Source organism: Oncorhynchus mykiss, chromosome 22 (genome assembly GCF_013265735.2).
Source record: "Oncorhynchus mykiss isolate Arlee chromosome 22, USDA_OmykA_1.1, whole genome shotgun sequence".
Classification (NCBI taxonomy): Eukaryota; Metazoa; Chordata; class Actinopteri; order Salmoniformes; family Salmonidae; genus Oncorhynchus; species Oncorhynchus mykiss.
In genome coordinates, this window is record NC_048586.1 from 25,261,748 (window position 1) to 25,280,209 (window position 18,462).

An 18,462-nucleotide genomic window follows, 5' to 3' on the forward strand; every position below is an offset into this window, starting at 1 on the left:
TACCTAGTTAAGCTGCAGCTGGCCCAGAACAGAGCAGCATGTCTTGCTCTTCATTGTAATCAGAGAGCTAATATAAATACTATGCATACCAGTCTCTCTTGGCTAAGAGTTGAAGAGAGACTGAAGGCATCACATATTTTTATAAGAAACATTTATGTGTTGAAAATTCCAAACTTACACACAGCTCTGACACACACACTTACCCCACTATAGGTCTTTTCACAGTCCCCAAATCCAGAACAAATTCAAGAAAGTGTACAGTTGTATATATAGGCATTATTGCATTGAACTCCTTTCCATCCCATCTCATGTAGGTCTGTCCTTGAGCTGTTCTTGTTAATCAATGTTCTGTATTATGTCATGTTTTTTGTGGACCCCAGGAGGAGCAGCTGCTGCTTTCACAACAGCTAATGGGGATCCTAATAAAATACCTGTAGTGTACTTGCTGCCCTACCTTTGGCCTCTTTCTGTGGGGTAAACTAAATTAACCTGTTTCATCGCTGGTTTTAGCATTGCCACTTTATGGCTCTATGGAGAATGGAGGTATTATATACAAAGGATCGTATGGGACAATAACAAATAACAGTGGGTACAAGTATAAGACAGACATTTGTGGTGGAGAACCATGGTCAGACTGCCAGCCAGGTTTAGATGGGTTTAACACTGTATAACACGTTTAATTGAGCACAATATTCTGATCCTAAAATGAGACAGATTTAAAACTCCGAAATCTTCCTGGAGTCCTCACACAGTGACACGAAATTGGAGGGGAGAATTTGAGTTATGTCTTGATCGTCTGTGTGTTTCCTAGATGCTGGTTAACACACTTTCAGAGGCAGTTCTAGGCCTGAAGTGAAAATTTGATTACATGCCTGGTTGGTCTCACTGCATTCTGGAGCCTCGATCACACGCTAACCATCTGAACCCAATGACCCAGCATTGACTTCTATCTGACCTTGTTCCTTTCAGTTACAGTTATTATGAAATTAAAAAGGCACTTGCACATCTGAGCAAAAGTTTTTGCAGGTGCATGGTAACAGTTGAATAAAATGAGAAAAAAGAAAAACCCGCTCTTGATATTAAAGAGCAGTGATACTAAACTTTACGTATCGGCCTCACGGCCTTCGTTTTGTGAGTTTCTTAAATTAGCACCCTTATGTAGACAGCCCCACCCACATCCTTTCCACGCATCGCCTCGACTCCAACCCCATTCGATGTGTGTAACGGATATGGGTGGGGCAATGTCTACAAACTCACAAAAGCTCTGACGAAGGCCGCGAGGCCGATATGTAAAGCTTATCAAAGAGAAGATAGAGTTAATATAGAATGTAATTTTGCTCTACTTGCTTTAGTGTATCCTCTCTCTTTCACCCTCTTTACTCTGCACAGATGGAGTCTAATAGGAGGAAGTGAAACTCGGCCACACAACGACTGTTCCTGAACATTCTACTGCACTTTCAGAAGTGAAGCAAGGCCCACATCAAGAGGGCACAGATTACATTTCTGTCATGATCAACATCACAGGGTCACTGAGAAACTGAATCCATCAACACAACACCTCTTGTTTAATCACAATGGCTTTCAGAGTAGAGGTGCTGATATGCATTCAGATGTCCCTTTTACATCATAAGATAGTATTGACTGAGGAGACCTGATCCTAGATCTGCAAACCCACTCAGACTTTTTGTGAATACTGGCCAGTATGATCACAACACATCCTAACAGAACAGCTCTGAACGTAACCGTGTCCTCTGGTAACCCCAATTGGCATCCATATATATCATGAAGTGTGATGCTGACTGAGTATTTTGTTCTTGTAACTGCTTTGGTTTCTTTGTGCCATTCTAAAGTATGTTACCAAGATGAATGTGGTTCTCACAACCTAATGGACCTAGGTTGTAGGAAAACTCTGAATGAAGTGAAAATACATTTTAGTATTCAGTGATCCTAGTGTATTGTGAATGCAGATGAGTAGTTATTGTTTGGGATTTCTTACTGAGATTACTGGTCAATTGTTTTGCGGGGGGATTTAAAATAAATCAGTACTGAAACTTTCAGATTAAAGTTTCGGGATAAGTGTCATCAACAACTGCTGAATAGCATAGCGCTACATTCAATAAATATTACTACAAATATTTATATTCATGAAATCACAAGTGCAATATAGGAAAACACAGCTTAGCCTTTTGTTAATCCACCTGTTCTATCAGATTTTGAAATTATGCTTTACAGCGAAGGCAATCCAAGCGTTTGTGCAAGTTTATTGATCGCACGACAAAACATTAAGTGCACCTAGCATCAGGAAGCTTGGTCACGAAAATCAAAAAAGCAATCAAATTAATAGTTTACCTTTGGTGATTTTTGGATGTTTTCACTCAAGAGACAGTTACACAACAAATGTTCCTTTTGTTCCATAAAGATTATTTTCATATCCAAAATACCTTGTTTGTCGCGTTATGTTCAGAAATCCACAGGAAAGAGCGGTCATGACAACGCAGAAAATTCCAAAATGTCCATAGAAACATGTCAAACGTTTTTTATAATCAATCCTCAGGTTGTTTTTAAAATATATAATCGATAATATATCTACCGCAAATGTCTTTCACAGTAGGAGAGGGAAAAGCAATACCTATCCAAACTCTGTTGCGCGAGCAAAACTCATGTGACCACTTGACGCAATGTTATCGTTCTGGCTCATTTTTCAAAATAAAAGCCTGAAACTATGTCTGAAGACTGTTGACACCTTGAGGAAGCGATAAGAAAGGGAATCTGGTTCATATCCCTTTAAATACAGCAAAGGGAGGCTATCGAACATGGAGTTTTCAAAATAGAAGCCATTTCCTGATTTGAATTTCCTCAGGGTTTCGCCTGCAATATCAGTTCTGTTATACCCACAGACAATATTTTGACCGTTTTGGAAACTTTAGAGTGTTTTCTATCCAATACTAATAATAATATGCGTATATTAGCAACTGAGACTGAGGAGCTGGCCATTTACAATGGGCACCTTTTCATCCAAGCTACTCAATACTGCCCCTGCAGCCATAAAACGTTTAAAATGTTCAATTGCTTTCATTAGCTTATTTTCTCACTTCCATGTGTTTAAGACAAGGGTTTTTGAAATTAAGAACTTTTCCAAGACGAAATCCAGTAACTTTATTTTCAAGAATCACATTTCTTCTTAACAATTTTCTGAGGAAAAACTAAACTTAAGAACATTTTCAAGAACTTTATTGAGGAATAGCAACTTTTTGTATGTTTCTTCAGTAAATAATAAAAATAATTGCACTTAAGAATACATTTCTTTTTAAGATGGTTTTGTGAATCCGGGCCCAGGTCTCAGACATACTGTAGACCTCTTACTCAGAACTGTAGCAGGGTTTGAGAGATTGTTAGACTCTATGGTCAGATACAATTATTTTATGAAGCATTATGATGATCAATGGCCTCATTGATTCCATTTGAGGAATAATAAATGTGGTTAGGAGTAAGAAAGTCAGCGTGTGTGTGTTTTTTCAGATTCCATGGTCAGATGGTTTGATGTGATTCCCAGTAGAATACGCCATGGTGAGATTCTGTGGGTGCCTTCAGAGGAATTCATTATGAAGAGAGTTCGGCTGCTTGGGTATGTGTGTGTGTATTTTATGTTTGTGTGTGTGCGTCTGCGTGTTTTCGTGTACGTGCGTGCGTGTGTGTGTGTGTGTGCGTGCGTGCGTGCGTGCGTGTGTGTGTGTGTATGTGCGTGTGTGTGTGTGTGTGTGTGTGTGTGTGGAGGGGAGGGGGAGGCTTTCCTTCTGGATCCCAGCCACCAACATATTTTAAAGTGGCCAGGTCATCAGTATTATTAGATCTCTGCAGATTCAAGCTTCCTGAAATGCAGACCTTATTTTATTAACTTGTATAAGCGTAGGACATGAAGCAGTCAAGGTTGATTAGCTTTTTAGGAGAAAACTGTCATGGTCATATTGCATCGTCTGGTATTTCTCTGAATCGTCATACACATCACTACTTGTTTGGATGTTTATTTCTACATTGATTGCTGTGATCTGGGGTTTAAGTATTGAATATGTGTGTGGAGTGCTGTCTCTACCAGATAACATGCTTTTCATAATGTCAGTCCATGCAGAAATGCAACTAACCACATTAAAGGTTAACACAGCTCCCCCCGTATGAAGGAAGATGCTGTTGCTTAGAAATGTATGATGTCATGAAATGTAAAATAAATAAATTAGAAATAGGTGTAGTGTGTTATTGCTTATTGAATACATTTGCAATTTACACAGAAAATGTCAAGTTGACACATTTTCTGGAGGGTTTTGAGTTTGTGGCTTAGGAATGGAATTCTGGGTGCAGTCTCTGTACACCAGGAATTAACTTTAGAAAAAGTGGAAAAGGTGGAGGTATTCTCCTCTTGGCTGTTGTTTGGACAGATCTGGCTTCCATATGCACTTTGTTCCAAGTCTGTTTTATCCTGAGCCATGGGGTTTGAGAGGGGCACATAGTTTTGGAGAACACACTCACAGCTGCAAATAGTCCAGCATCAATCTGTAAGGCCAGTTCTACAGAGAAGGTGGGTTGGAGTGTTTATTAGTTCTGAGCCCTCTGTGTGTTCTCTGGGCTTGGGATGAGGTAGAACAGATTTGTCAGAAAATGTAGTATTAGAGATCAGATCCCAATTTTTTTGTAGTTTCTAATAGAGCCTCTAGCGTTGCTGGGGGTGTGATTGTGTGTCTTCAGACCTAAATCAAACTAAAAAGTAATAATCAACTGTTACATTTTTCACAGGCTCATTGTAGACACAAGAAGATTGGATACTTGCTCCACCAGTATAAGGTTTGGAATCTGCCAAGATTCTCATGTTTTCCTCCCATTATGCTGCACTGGCCTCCAGTGACGCAAACAGCTTCCCTTAAACTAAGATATGTGTTCTAATGTGCTGCTTGGGTTGATTTGTACCAAACCCACAGTAATACGCTTCCCACACACCTTTTCTGCTCTGTCATAAAGAATGCCTTCAGTCCGGTTCCAGTCTGCCTTGTCTCTCCATCCGCCCCCATCTACCACCCCTCCCTCCTTCCCTCCCTCCGACAGTGCGTTCTCTCCATCCTTCTGGTGGCTGAACGAGGGCTTTGTCCACCAAATAAAACACACACAGCCACTACTGTGTGTGTAAGCAGAAATGAGAGCATGGGCCAATTTTATGTATGTGTGTGTTACAAGGACAAAGGTCAGAGGGCAGTGACCTTTGTGATGGCATCAAAGAACATGGCTAACATTATACATTCTCCCAACCAATTGTGCTATTTTCTTTGTTTTAAATGGAGTTTTGTGTAACTTGTTTTTTTTACTTATTGTGTACATCATTTTTCTACTACCGTCTCTTATAATCAAAAATAACTTCTAGACATCAGAAAAGCGATTACTCACCGAGGACTGGAAAAAACTTTTTCCTTTAACTTCTTATGGCTGCCATCCCGTTAACGGGATAATTGTCATCAACAACCGCTGAATTGCATAGCGCCACATTCAAATAATATTACTAAAAATATTAATATTCATGAAATCACAAGTGCAATATAGGAAAACACAGCTTAGCCTTTTGTTAATCCACCTGTCGTGTCAGATTTTGAAAATATGCTTTACAGTGAAAGCAATCCAAGCGTTTGTGTAAGTTTATCGATCGCTCGACAAAACATTATGTACACCTAGCATCAAGTAGCTTGGTCACGAATATCAGAAAAGCAATCAAATTTACTTTTGATGATCTTCGGTTGTTTTCACTCTAGAGACAACCAGTTACACAATAAATATTCATTTTGTTCCATAACGATTATTTGTATATCCAAAATACCTCCGTTTGTTTGTTGCGTTATGTTCAGAAATCCACAGGAAAGAGCGGTCACGACAACGCAGAAAAATTCAAAATAGTATCCGTAATGTCCATAGAAACATGTCAAATGTTTTTATAATCAATCCTCCGGTTGTTTTTAAAATATATAATCGATAATATATCGACCGCAACTGTCTTTTTCAGTCGGAGAGGGAAAGGCAATGGCTGCCCAAACTTTGTTAAGCATACAAAACGCTGCTGCCACCTGGCCATACAACGACGCGATGTTATCTTTCTCGCTCATTTTTCAAAATAAAAGCATGAAACTATGTCTAAAGACTGTTGACACCTTGAGGAAATGATAGGAAAAGTAATCTGGTTGATATATCTTTAAATGGAGCAAAGGCAAGCTATGGAACATGGAGTTTTCAAAATAGAAGCCATTTCCTGGTTTGATTTTCCTCAGGCTTTTGCCTGCAATATCAGTTCTGTTATACTCACAGACAATATTTTGACAGTTTTTGAAACTTTAGAGTGTTTTCTATCCAATACTAATAATAATATGTATTTATTAGCAACTGAGACTGAGGAGCAGGCCGTTTAGTTTGGGCAACTTATTCATCCAAGCTACTCAATACTGCCCCCCGGCCATAAGAAGTTAACGAGTCCGACGAGAAGGATATCCTGCTTTCACTGGAACAGGCCCAGATCCACGCCTTTTGCGTAAAGAAAAGATGCCGGAAAAGAGGCTGCATATCGGGCACCCTTCTGAGAACTCGGAGGCGAGCAAGTAAACTCCTATTGCCTTCCATTCTTCTTGCTAACATGCGATCATTGGAAAATAAAATTGATGACCTACAATTATGATTATCCTACCAACGGGACATTAAAAACTGGAACATCTTGTGTTTCAACGAGACGTGGCTGAACAAAGATGCGGACAATATAGAGCTAGCAAGATTTTCCATGCACCGGCAGAACAGAGACACTACCTCTGGTAAGACGAGGGGTGGGGGTGTGTGTCTTTTTGTCTATAACAGGTGGTGCGCGATGTCTAATATTAAAGAAGTTTCGAGGTATTGCCTGCCTTAGGTAGAGCATCTTATGATAAGCTGCAGACCACACTATCTACCAAGAGAGTTCTCATCTGTATTATTTGTAGCTGTCTATTTACGACCACAAAGCAAAGCTGGCACTAAGACCGCTCTCAAACAACTCCATAAGGCCATTAGCAAAGAAGAAAATGCTCACCCAGAAGCGACACTCCTATTGGCCGGGGACTTTAACGCAGGCAAACTTAAATCAGTTTTACCAAATTTTTACCAGCATGTCACATGTGCAACCAGGGGAGAAAAAAAATCCTAGACCACCTTTACTCCACACACAGAGATGCATACAAAGCTCTCCCCCGCCTTCCATTTGGCAAATCTGACCATAATTCTATCCTCCTGATTCCTGCTTACAAGAAAAAACTAAAGCAGGAAGTACCAGTGACTCCCTCAATACGTCATTTGTCAGATGACGCGGATGCTACACTACAGGACTGTTTTGCTAGCACAGACTGGAATATGTTCCGGGATTCATCCAATGGCATTGAGGAACACCACCAGTCATCGGCTTCATCAATAAGTGCAGCGATGACGTTGTCCCCACAGTGACTGTACGTACATATCCCAACCAGAAGCCAAGGATAACAGGCAACATCCACATCGAGCTAAAGGCTAGAGCTGCCGCTTTCAATGAGCAGGAGACTAATCCGGATGTTTATAAGAAATCCCGCTATGCCCTCAGACGAACCATCAAACAAGTAAAGCGTCAATACAGGATTAAGATTGAATCCTACTCCACCAGCTCTGACGCTCGTTGGACGTGGCATGGCTTGAAAACTATTACGGACTACAAAGGGAAACCCAGAAGCGAGCTGCCCAGTGACACGAGCCTACCAGACGAGATAAATGGCTTTTATCTTCGCTTCGAGGCAAGCAACACTGAAGCATACACAAGAGCACCAGCTGTTCTGGATGACTGTGTGATAACACTCTCGGTAGCTGATGTGAATAAACCCTTTAACCTGTTGATCCTACTTGAGACGCAGACGTCTCAAGTAGGCACCTGGAAATGCCACTACGCTAAATGCTAAATGTACTCGTTGAAACTCAAACGTCCATTAAAACACACATACAGGGTATTGAATTAAAGGTACACTCGTTGTGAATCTAGACAACAAGTCAGATTTTTAAAATGCTTTTCGGCGAAAGCATGAGAAGCTATTATCTGATAGCATGCAACACCCCAAAATGCCTGAAGGCGACGTAAACAAAATAATTAGCGTAGCCGGCGCTACACAAATAGCAGAAATAAAATATAAAACATTCATTACCTTTGACGAGCTTCTTTCTTGGCACTCCTATATGCCCCATAAACATCACTATTGGGTCTTTTTTTCGATTAAATCGGTCCATATATACCCAAAATAGCCATCTATGGAAACTGTGTAATTCAGAAAAAAACATTGTTTCAAAACGCTGCGTCATTTTTTTAAATAAAAAAAGTTGACGATAAACTTTCACAAAACACTTCGAAATACTTTTGTAATCCAACTTTAGGTATTAGTAAACGTTTACAATCTATCAAAATGATCACGGGGCGATGTGTATTCAATAGCTCCACGTCTTCAAATCATGGTCGAAAATCTCTCCTCCAAAACATCCTGTCGGAGACCGGAAGAAATGGAATCTCTTTCCTTCGTTTGACCAAGAAATAACTCTCAGGAAAATGACGACAATGGCGACATCGTGTGGAATCTGTAGGAATTGCATCCTTGGCCCTATTTAATTTGGTGTCCTTTAAACAATACATGCAAGTGGCGCATGGATATTATTTTCAGCTTTCAGTGACCAGTTTTTCTTGCGCTTTTCGATGAAACACACGCTCTGTTATAGTCACAGCCGTGATTTAACCAGTTTTAGAAACTTCAGAGTGTTTTCTATCCACACATACTAATCATATGCATATACTATATTCCTGGCATGAGTAGCAGGACGCTGAAATGTTGCGCGATTTTTAACAGAATGTTAGAAAAAGGAGAGGGTAGACTTAACAGGTTTAAAGAGGTCAACATTCATAAAGCCGCTGGGCCAGACGGATTACCAGGACGTGTACTCAAAGCATGTGCGGACCAACTGTCAAGTGTCTTCACTGACATTTTCAACCTCTCCCTGACCGAGTCTGTAATACCAACATGTTTCAAGCAGACCACCATAGTCCCTGTGCCCAAGGAAGTGAAAGTAACCTGCCTAAATGATTACCACTCTGTGGCACTCACGTCGGTAGCCATGAAGTGCTTTGAAAGGCTGGTCATGGCTCACATCAACAGCATCTTCCCGGACACCCTAGACCCACTCCAATTAGCATACCGCCCACAGATCCCACAGATGACGCAATCTTAATCGCACTCCACACTGCCCTTTTTCACTTGGACAAAAGGAACACCTATGTGAGAATGCTGTTCCTTGACTACAACTCAGCATTCAACACCATAGTGCCCACGAAGCTCATCACTAAGCTAATGACTCTGGGACTAAACACCTCCCTCTGCAACTGGATCCTGGACTTCCTGATGGGCCTCCCCCAGGTGGTAAGAGTGGGCAACAACATGTCTGCCACGCTGATCCTTAACACTGGGGCCCCTCGGGGGTGTGTACTTAGTCCCCTCCTGTATTCCCTGTTCACCCACGACTGCGTGGCCAAACACGACTCCAACACCATCATTAAGTTTGCTGATGACACAAGAGTGATGATGAGGCCTGATTACCGACAAAGGCCTGATTACCGACAACGATGAGACGGCCTATAGGGAGGAGATCAGAGAACTGGCAGTGTGGTGCCAGGACAACAACCTCTCCCTCAATCTGAGCAAGACTAAGGAGCTGATCGTGGACTACAGGAAAAGGCGGGCCGAACAGGCCCTCATTAACATTGATGGGGCTGTAGTGGAGCTGGTCGAGAGTTTCAAGTTCCTTGGTGTCCACATCACCAACGAACTATCAAGGTCCAAACATACCAAGACAGTCGTGAAGAGGGAGCTTCTTTCTTGCTTAGTGGCCTTTCAGGTTGTCGATTATGTCGATTATAGGACTCGTTTTACTGTGGATATAGATACTTTTGTACCTGTTTCCTCCAGCATCTTCACAAGGTCCTTCGATGTTGTTCTGGGATTGATTTGCACTTTTCGCACCAAAGTACGTTCATCTCTAGGAGACAGAACGCATCTCATTCCTGAGCGGTATGACGGCTGCGTGGTCCCATGGTGTTTATACTTGTGTACTATTGTTTGTACAGATGAACGTGGTACCTTCAGGCATTTGGAATTTGCTCCCAAGGATGAACCAGACTTGTGGAGTTCTACAGTTTTTTTCTGAGGTCTTGGTTGATTTCTTTTGATTTTCCCATGATGTCAAGCAAAGAGACACTGAGTATGAAGGTAGGCCTTGAAATACATTCACAGGTACACCTCCAATTGACTCAAATGATGTCCATTAGCCTATCAGAAGCTTCTAAAGCCATGACATCATTTCTGGAATTTTCCAAGCTGTTTAAAGGCACAGTCAACTTAGTGTGTGTAAACTTCTGACCCACTGGAATTGGGATACAGTGAATTATAAATTAAATATTCTGTATGTGAACAATTGTTGGAAAAATTACTTGTGCCATGCACAAAGTAGATGTCCTAACCGACTTGCCAAAGCTATAGTTTGTTAACAAGAAAATTGTGGAGTTGTTGAATAACAAGTTTTAATGACCCAAACCTAAGTGTATGTAAACTTCCGACTTAAACTGTAGCCTCGTTAATGTTATTCTTATTGTGTTGCTTTTTATTCTTACTTTTTACTTTAGTCTACTTGGTGAATATTTTCTTCTTCTTGAACTGCACTGTTGGTTAAGGGCTTGTAAGGAAGCATTTCACGGTAAAGTCTCCCCTTTTTGTATTCGGCGCATGTGACATATAAAGTTTGATTTGATTTGACGTATGCCCATAGTAGGAGGATAAATTCCAAACAGCCCAATCTAAAGGGAGATTCATTAGCCCTTTGATCATGGCCTTTCTTTACACTATAAAAGATACCCCCTTAATGTATAATGTATGTCCTCATGTCTCAGCATGTTCTAATGTCCTTGTTTTTATCTAACTAAATGATGGTTGTGGAGCCTTATGTTTTAATAACCAATACATCCACATGGGTGCAGGCAATGGCTTACAGTAAAACCACATGGGTGCAGGCAATGGCTTACAGTAAAACCACATGGGTGCAGGCAATGGCTTACAGTAAAACCACATGGGAGCAGGCAATGGCATACAATAAAACCACATAGGAGCAGGCAATGGCATACAACAAAACCACATGGGTGCAGGCAATGGCATACAATAAAACCACATGGGTGCAGGCAATGGCTTACAGTAAAACCACATGGGTGCAGGCAATGGCTTACAGTAAAACCACATGGGTGCAGGCAATGGCTTACAGTAAAACCACATGGGTGCAGGCAATGGCATACAATAAAACCACATGGGTGCAGGCAATGGCTTACAGTAAAACCACATGGGTGCAGGCAATGGCATACAATAAAACCACATGGGTGCAGGCAATGTCTTACAGCAAAACCACATTGGTGCAGGCAATGGCTTACAGTAAAACCACATGGGTGCAGGCAAAGGCTTACAGTAAAACAACATAGGTGCAGGCAATGACTTACAGTAAAACCACATGGGTGCAGGCAATGGCATACAGTAAAACCACATGGGTGCAGCCAATGGCTTACAGTAAAACCACATGGGTGCAGGCAATGGCTTACAGTAAAACCACATGGGTGCAGGCAATGGCTTACAGTAAAACCACATGGGTGCAGGCAATGGCTTACAGTAAAACCAGTCAGTGCTCTACTCTCACAAAAATGATTACATTATGGATGAATAAACTGTTTAGCTGTTACACTGATAAGTATTGTATTGGACCTATTCTGAGATTAGGCTAATAGATGTGGCAGCTCCATGAAAGTAAGCTACACCCTTTCTCTGAGTAGTGAGTTATTTTGAGTACAAATTAACATCTTGGTGTGGTGGTGGTCTGTTCCCAGCACTTCCTGTGCGCTGTGTTTTTAAACTAGAAACAACCAGTCCTGTGCAGGTTAGGGTCTGCATCTGGGGCAGAAAAAACACCCCAGTACTTTACAGTAACCTCTCGCTCAGGGTTTTACCAGAACACAACAGGCAGAAGCAGTGTTGGACCAAAGATATTAGACCCAAGCTTTATTTTGTATTCTCAAAAACTAGCCACTCTTGCTTCAAGTGGTAACAATGGTCTTTGTCGCAATTTCTTTATAAAATGATGGACATTTCTCTGGCACTATTCTCTGTTGAAGGATACTGTATTGTAATTGAGTAGTTGCATAGTAAACATGTAGCCTTCAAACGAACATGTTTCAAATTAATTGACAATAACTGAGATTGGAATTTGTTACTGTATGTGTCACTATTACAATCTTGCCACGCCCACATCATTTTACAGTTATGCAAACTATTACCTCTGTCTTCCTATGACCATAGAGAAAGTCATATGCACTTTCATATTACATTCATATAACATTTGAATGGAATTTCCATACACTCTCAAGAGGGAGAACATCTATTTACAGCAACTCACTGTTTCGGCTATGTGGTGGGCTCAACATTTTACATAAACCATGGAAAGCCCCCAACCTGTAGCCAGCACATGCGTACAAACACGCGCATCTGTGCAAAAATATACACCAACACTCACTTGCTCGCTCGCTCACTCACTCACTCATTCACTCACTCATACTGAGTGAGTCATATGCAGACATATAGACACAGGCACACACACTTAGTCACACACAGGGACATAAAATGTTCGGTATGAGTTATTTTTCCCTGTTATATCCCCAAATCATCACTAATAATCACCAAAGTGTCTCAGTGGTTTCTTCATTAAAATATATATTTTGATAGTCAATAACAAATGATGGTTTATCATCATCATGTGTGAGATAACCTTTGTGATACACACTGCTAACAGGTGTTATTTTGCTCCTCTAACTCTGAGGTGTGACGTGAAGGAAGGTTCACACTCAGAAGCACATATTCTCTAGCTCTAACCCTTGCCCACCTGTCTCACCACGATCCCCCCCCATCTTTAAATCACATTTTATTCTCTGAAATACTGCTGCACTGCGGTTAACACACTGCTCAACATTTCCATGACACCAGGAAGAGTGTGTGTTAGTTTTATATATGTATAAAAAAACATGAATCCCCCAAGGAGTGACATTTTCATCCACAAAATATGTTCAGCTTTCCTCTTTTTCAGTGAGAAGATCCAACAAAGAAGACAACTTAAACAGTAAAACAGTCAGCAGCACTCTGCCGTTATGGTCTGGATGAGGTCTCTTTCAGAGCCTATGGGCTCAGTGGACTCGGATGGCTGCATACTCTGAGCATTCGTCATGGGGGGTTGGAATATGGGGGGGTTTCGGGGACCCTCTAGGGGTCTGGTGGTTCAGGCTAGCGTACACAAGGTGGTTTGACCCTTGACCTCCAGCTGTGATGTCAGAGGAAGGCAGAGTTCCGTTTGTCATCAGGAGGCTGTGTGCCGATGCCCTGTTGATGTGTTTGGCATGGGGACCATTGTTGTATAGATTGTCAGAGTGGGCAGGGTTTGGTGTGAATGGTGATAATGCAAAGGTTCCCTTAGAGCAGGAGGAGAGGTCTGGACATGGTGCTGCCTGTGTGGACATTTCCATTAAACACAGAGAAAAACAATTAGACAAAGTCAGGACAGCAAGGCTTCCATTTTGTACAAATGTAGTATATTGAGGACCAGTTTTGTCATGATAGTAAATGACCCAGTGGTTAATAGTAAGATGCTATAAGATTTCCTTACCTGCTCCTTTATGCCGTTATTTGTTGACCTTGTTGGTCCTGAATAATGTGTATATTTTAGAAAGTTAAAGTGACATGTTTGCTGTATTTCAACCTTGTACACAATAAAAGTTTTCATTATTAAATGGGTCTAATAGAAAACCTGAGCTGGCGCACACCAAGAGAATATGATTTAGTGTAGAGGTGCTGACTAACAGTGAATAAAGTTATAAAACAAAGAGAGTCACACACTCCACATGTATAACCTTCCAGTAATATATTGGATAAAAAAACACCAATGTTTCGGCATCACTGTGCCTTCTTCACCCTGGTTACTGGGAGGTTATACATATGGAGTCTGCGACCCTCTTTGTTTTTATAGTAATAAATGGGTAACAGCATTACTCACCTTTACATCCATAAAGATAGAAGAAGGAGATTGGTGTCACCACGACCACCAGCAGTACTATTCCCACACAGATGTAAGCATACGGCAGCCAGCTCAGATATTTCTCATCATGCTTTGCATTTGGTGAGTTGTCTGTTAGAGTAGAAACAGAGGTCTTAACACCAGACACAGTTGTCACTAGCTGATGTGACGTGATTGAATGTCTGTCATTTCATAAAACATTGTCCTACTTGTGTTGTGGTCTGCTGTGCTAGTCATTGTCAGGTTGATATCTGTAGAAATAAGTGTATTAAACAACAAGGACTCAACTGAGTATGTATTTTATTAATTTTAAAACAATTGATTGAGGAAAAAACTAAGCTTTTGTTGGTTACCTGAGACAGAGACATTGATAGCATGGCTAACAATTGATGATTTTTTCCCAGCCATTCCACATCTGTACGAACCATCGTCATTCCTAGATATCTTCTTAAAATCCAAAAATGCAATACGATTTTCTGACCCTCTATCAAATGGTTTCCATCCAATTTTGACTTGCTCTGTCTCATTGATTTGTTTGCAGTTGGCGTCCTCAAATTTACACCAGGTGACACGTAAGGTTTCCCCACAATGTTTTACAGGGCAGTTGATTGTCAGCCGTTTCTGAGGGACAGCATTCCAAACAGTGTTTCTTTTGATTGGCACCTCAATTTCACATGGGCCTTGGTGTGAGAAAAGATGATGGAAACAATTGACATAATTACTACTGATAGGGATCATACTGGTCACTGGTAAAACACAAATGAACATGAAGACCTGTCATATTCAAACTGCGGTTGAGAAGTCACGCTTTGACATGTCCATCACCCATCTCTGACTGACTTTGGTTGATCAATAAGTACATTCAGAAAGTATTCAGAACCCTTTACTTTTTCCACATTCTGTTACGTTACAGCCTTATTCTAAAATTGATTAAATTGTTATTTTCCCTCATCAATCTACACACAATACCCCATAATTACAAATCAAAAAATGTTTTTTAGAAATGTTTGCAAATGTATCAAATATAAAAAACTGAAATATCACATTTACATAAGTTTTAAGACCCATTACTCAGTACTTTGTTGAATCACCTTTGGCAGCCTGAGTTCCTGAGTGCTTTGTAGCAGGTTTTAATCAAATATCTCTCTGTACTTTGCTACGTTCATCTTTCCTTCAATCCTGACTAGTCTCCCAGTCCCTGCCACTGAAAAACATTCCCACAGCATGATGCTGCCACTAAACTTAACCGTAGGGATGGTGCCAGGTTCCTCCAGATGTGACGCTTGGCATTAAGGCCAAAGAGTTCAATCTTGGTTTCATCAGACCAGAGAATCTTGTTTCTTATGGTCTGAGAGTCCTTTAGGTGCCTTTTGGCTAACCCATATTGGGTTCTTGGTCACCTCCCTGACCAAGGCCCTTCTCCCCCAATTGCTCAGTTTGGTCGGGCAGCCAGCTCTAGGAAGAGTCTTGTTCGTTCCAAACTTCTTCCATTTAAGAATGATGGAGGTGACTGTGTTCTTGGGGACCTTCATTGTTGCAGACATGTTTTGGTACCCTTCCCCAAATCTATGCCTCGACACAATTCTGTCTCGGAGCTCTACGGACAATTCCTTCGACCTCATGGCTTGGTTTTTGTTCTGACATGCACTGTCAACTGTGTGACATTATATAGCTTGGTTTGTAAAGGTGTGTGCCTTTACAAATCATGTCCAATCAATTTAATGTACCACAGATGGACTTCAATCAAGTTGTAGAAATATCTCAAGGATGATCAATGGGATGTACCTGAGCTGAATTTTTGAGTCTGATGGCAAAAGGTCTGAATACTTATATACGTAAATAAGCTATTTCTGTTTAGTTTTTTTGACATTTGCAAACATTTCTAAAAACCTATTTTAGTTTTTTTATTATGGGGTATTGTGTGCAGATTGATGAGGAACATTTTTTATTCAATGTTGCAGACATGTTTTGGTACCCTTCCTCCAGATCTGTGCCTCTGTGCCTCGACACATTATTATGTAAATAATATTATTTTTATTTTTATTTTTTTTATGTGTAAATTGACGAGAAACATTTTTTTTTAAATACATTTTATAATAATGCTGCAATGTAATAAAATGTGGAAAAAGTCAAATGGGCTGAATACTTCCGAATGCACTGTACGTAGCATACCGTTGAAGGAAATTTTAAGTAAATTGCCAAAATTAGCAAATATCAATCCCTTTCAAATGTAACACAAAAAGTATGTGTGACAAGATGTGAAACATCTTACCTTGAGCATTGCCATTGATGCAGACCAGGAAGAGGAGACAGAGGACCAGCAGGATGTGGTCAGACCACAGTGGGTCCATCAGGGCAAAGATGCAATGTCTTATGAGATCTCAAGACAGGTCATGCCCGTGTCACTCAGTTAGAGCAAACCGCCTGTGATTACACACGTGAGTTGAGTGGTGACACTGACGATATGTTCTGAATATTTCTCTCTCTCTCTCTCTCTCTCTCTCTCTCTCTCTCTCTCTTTCTCTCTATCTCCTCTGCATCTACAGGGTTTTTCCACTTCCTGTCCTCCTACATATGAGCCTACCTACCATAGCTCTCTTGTCTATTGCTTCTACTTTAGAGGTCTGTTTCCTCTCCCTCACACATCGTAGGCCAACACGTATATGTATTTTTAGTGGGTTACAGTATATTATTGTAGGTAATTTAATGGGCAATGATCTTTAAACTTGTGCTCAGTTAAAAATATAGCTTTTCACACTTTTAGTAGACACCCTTATCCAGTGCATATATTTTCAAACTAGTCTCCCCGTGGGAATTAGACCCACAACCCTGGCGTTGCAAGCGACATGCTCTACCAACTGAGCTACACTTAACAATTGTATTGTAATCCATTTAGAGGTGTGTGTGTGTGGGGGGGGGGGGGGGGGGGTCCTCTTTGGTTCTCTATTGCTCCTCTATTGTGCGTCAAGCAAGAGGGAACCTGACCATCAGAACAGCTCCTTGAATCCCTACTTCTTGAAGTTTGCAGATGTGTCTAAAAAACACTTTTTTTACCCTTTGGTGTGTGTACTTTACTATATTTATACTTGGAATGTTGCTTTTCAACAGCAAAATATATATTTTTTTTACCTTGTAGGATGTCTTTAAAAAAAACTTAGTACAGCAAACTTGCTATAGCACCTACACCACCTGTGATAAGAAACATTCACCTGATGACTAATGCTTTCCATTCAGTCACTATCAGAGTTCATTAACAGTTGCAACTTATGTCTTCAGCTACTTACAGAGCGTTACAGTATCGCCATCTTCTGGTGAATAAATTACTGAGGCAGTTCTCCATCCTTGACTGTATTTATTAACACAAGTAACCTAGTTGTATTCAACAGCTACTGTTGAAATGCATTTCACATGAAACGTTCTGCCTCAATAGATATTATTCAAGGGCAGACAAAGATATGTTACACAGCTGATATGATTTTGTCAATTTGATCACATCATCAGGTCATATAGAGTCACAAATACTGCTTTGTTGATCTACATCAGCTTCCTGTATTCTCAGCTCTCTCAGTTCTACTTCTGTATCCTGGGATGTTTCTGCAAACAGAAGCAGCCATAACTATAAACATCCTGCAGATGACACAACACATCACAGCCGTGGGAAGTAGGTGTGCAGCACCCCCTGAAAAATCATAATATCAAAAAATGAAAAATAATAACAAATTTTTAATTTGCATTTTTTTAAAACAAAAGTAGTGCACTGGGCCTTTACTAGTCCTTTATTAGCAGCCCGATATACCCATCTGTAGAAAAAAATAAAAAAGGTCTGCGCTGGGCCTCCCGAGTGGCTCAGCAGTCTAAAGCACTGGAATCGCAGAGTTGTGGCATCACTACAGCCTGGGGTTCGATCGGCTGTGTCACAACCGGCCGTGACCGGGTGTCCCATAGAGAGGCGCACAATTGGGTTAGTGGGGGATTGCCCTTGCCCAGCGGGTCTTTACTTGGCTCATTGCACTCTAGTGATTCCTTGTGGTGGGCCGGGCACCTACAGGCTGAATTCGGTCATCAGTTGGACAGTGTTTCCTCTGACACATTGGTGCAGCAGGCTTCCGGGTTAAGCGAGCGGTGTTCTCGGATCATGTTTCGGAGGACACATGACTCGAACCTCGCCTCGCCTCTCCTGAGCCCGTTGGGGAGTTGAGACAAGATCTTAATTGGACGTCACGAAATTCAGGAGAAAAAGGGGGTAGAATTACAGTTATTATAATT

The 18,462-nt window shown here is 41.0% G+C and overlaps 1 protein-coding gene across 1 annotated transcript; it reads right to left on the bottom strand.

Annotated features, from left to right (window-relative positions):
* Positions 1–12,120: 12,120 nt before the first annotated feature.
* LOC110501615 (B- and T-lymphocyte attenuator) lies at positions 12,121–16,885 on the bottom strand. Its single transcript, XM_021579307.2, has 6 exons — positions 16,469–16,885; positions 14,550–14,876; positions 14,406–14,447; positions 14,176–14,307; positions 13,789–13,826; positions 12,121–13,630 (listed from the first exon to the last, which is right to left on the bottom strand). The coding sequence occupies exons 1-6, from the start codon at positions 16,545–16,547 to the stop codon at positions 13,313–13,315; spliced, it is 936 nt and encodes a 311-aa protein (XP_021434982.2). The 5' UTR covers positions 16,548–16,885; the 3' UTR covers positions 12,121–13,312.
* Positions 16,886–18,462: the final 1,577 nt, after the last annotated feature.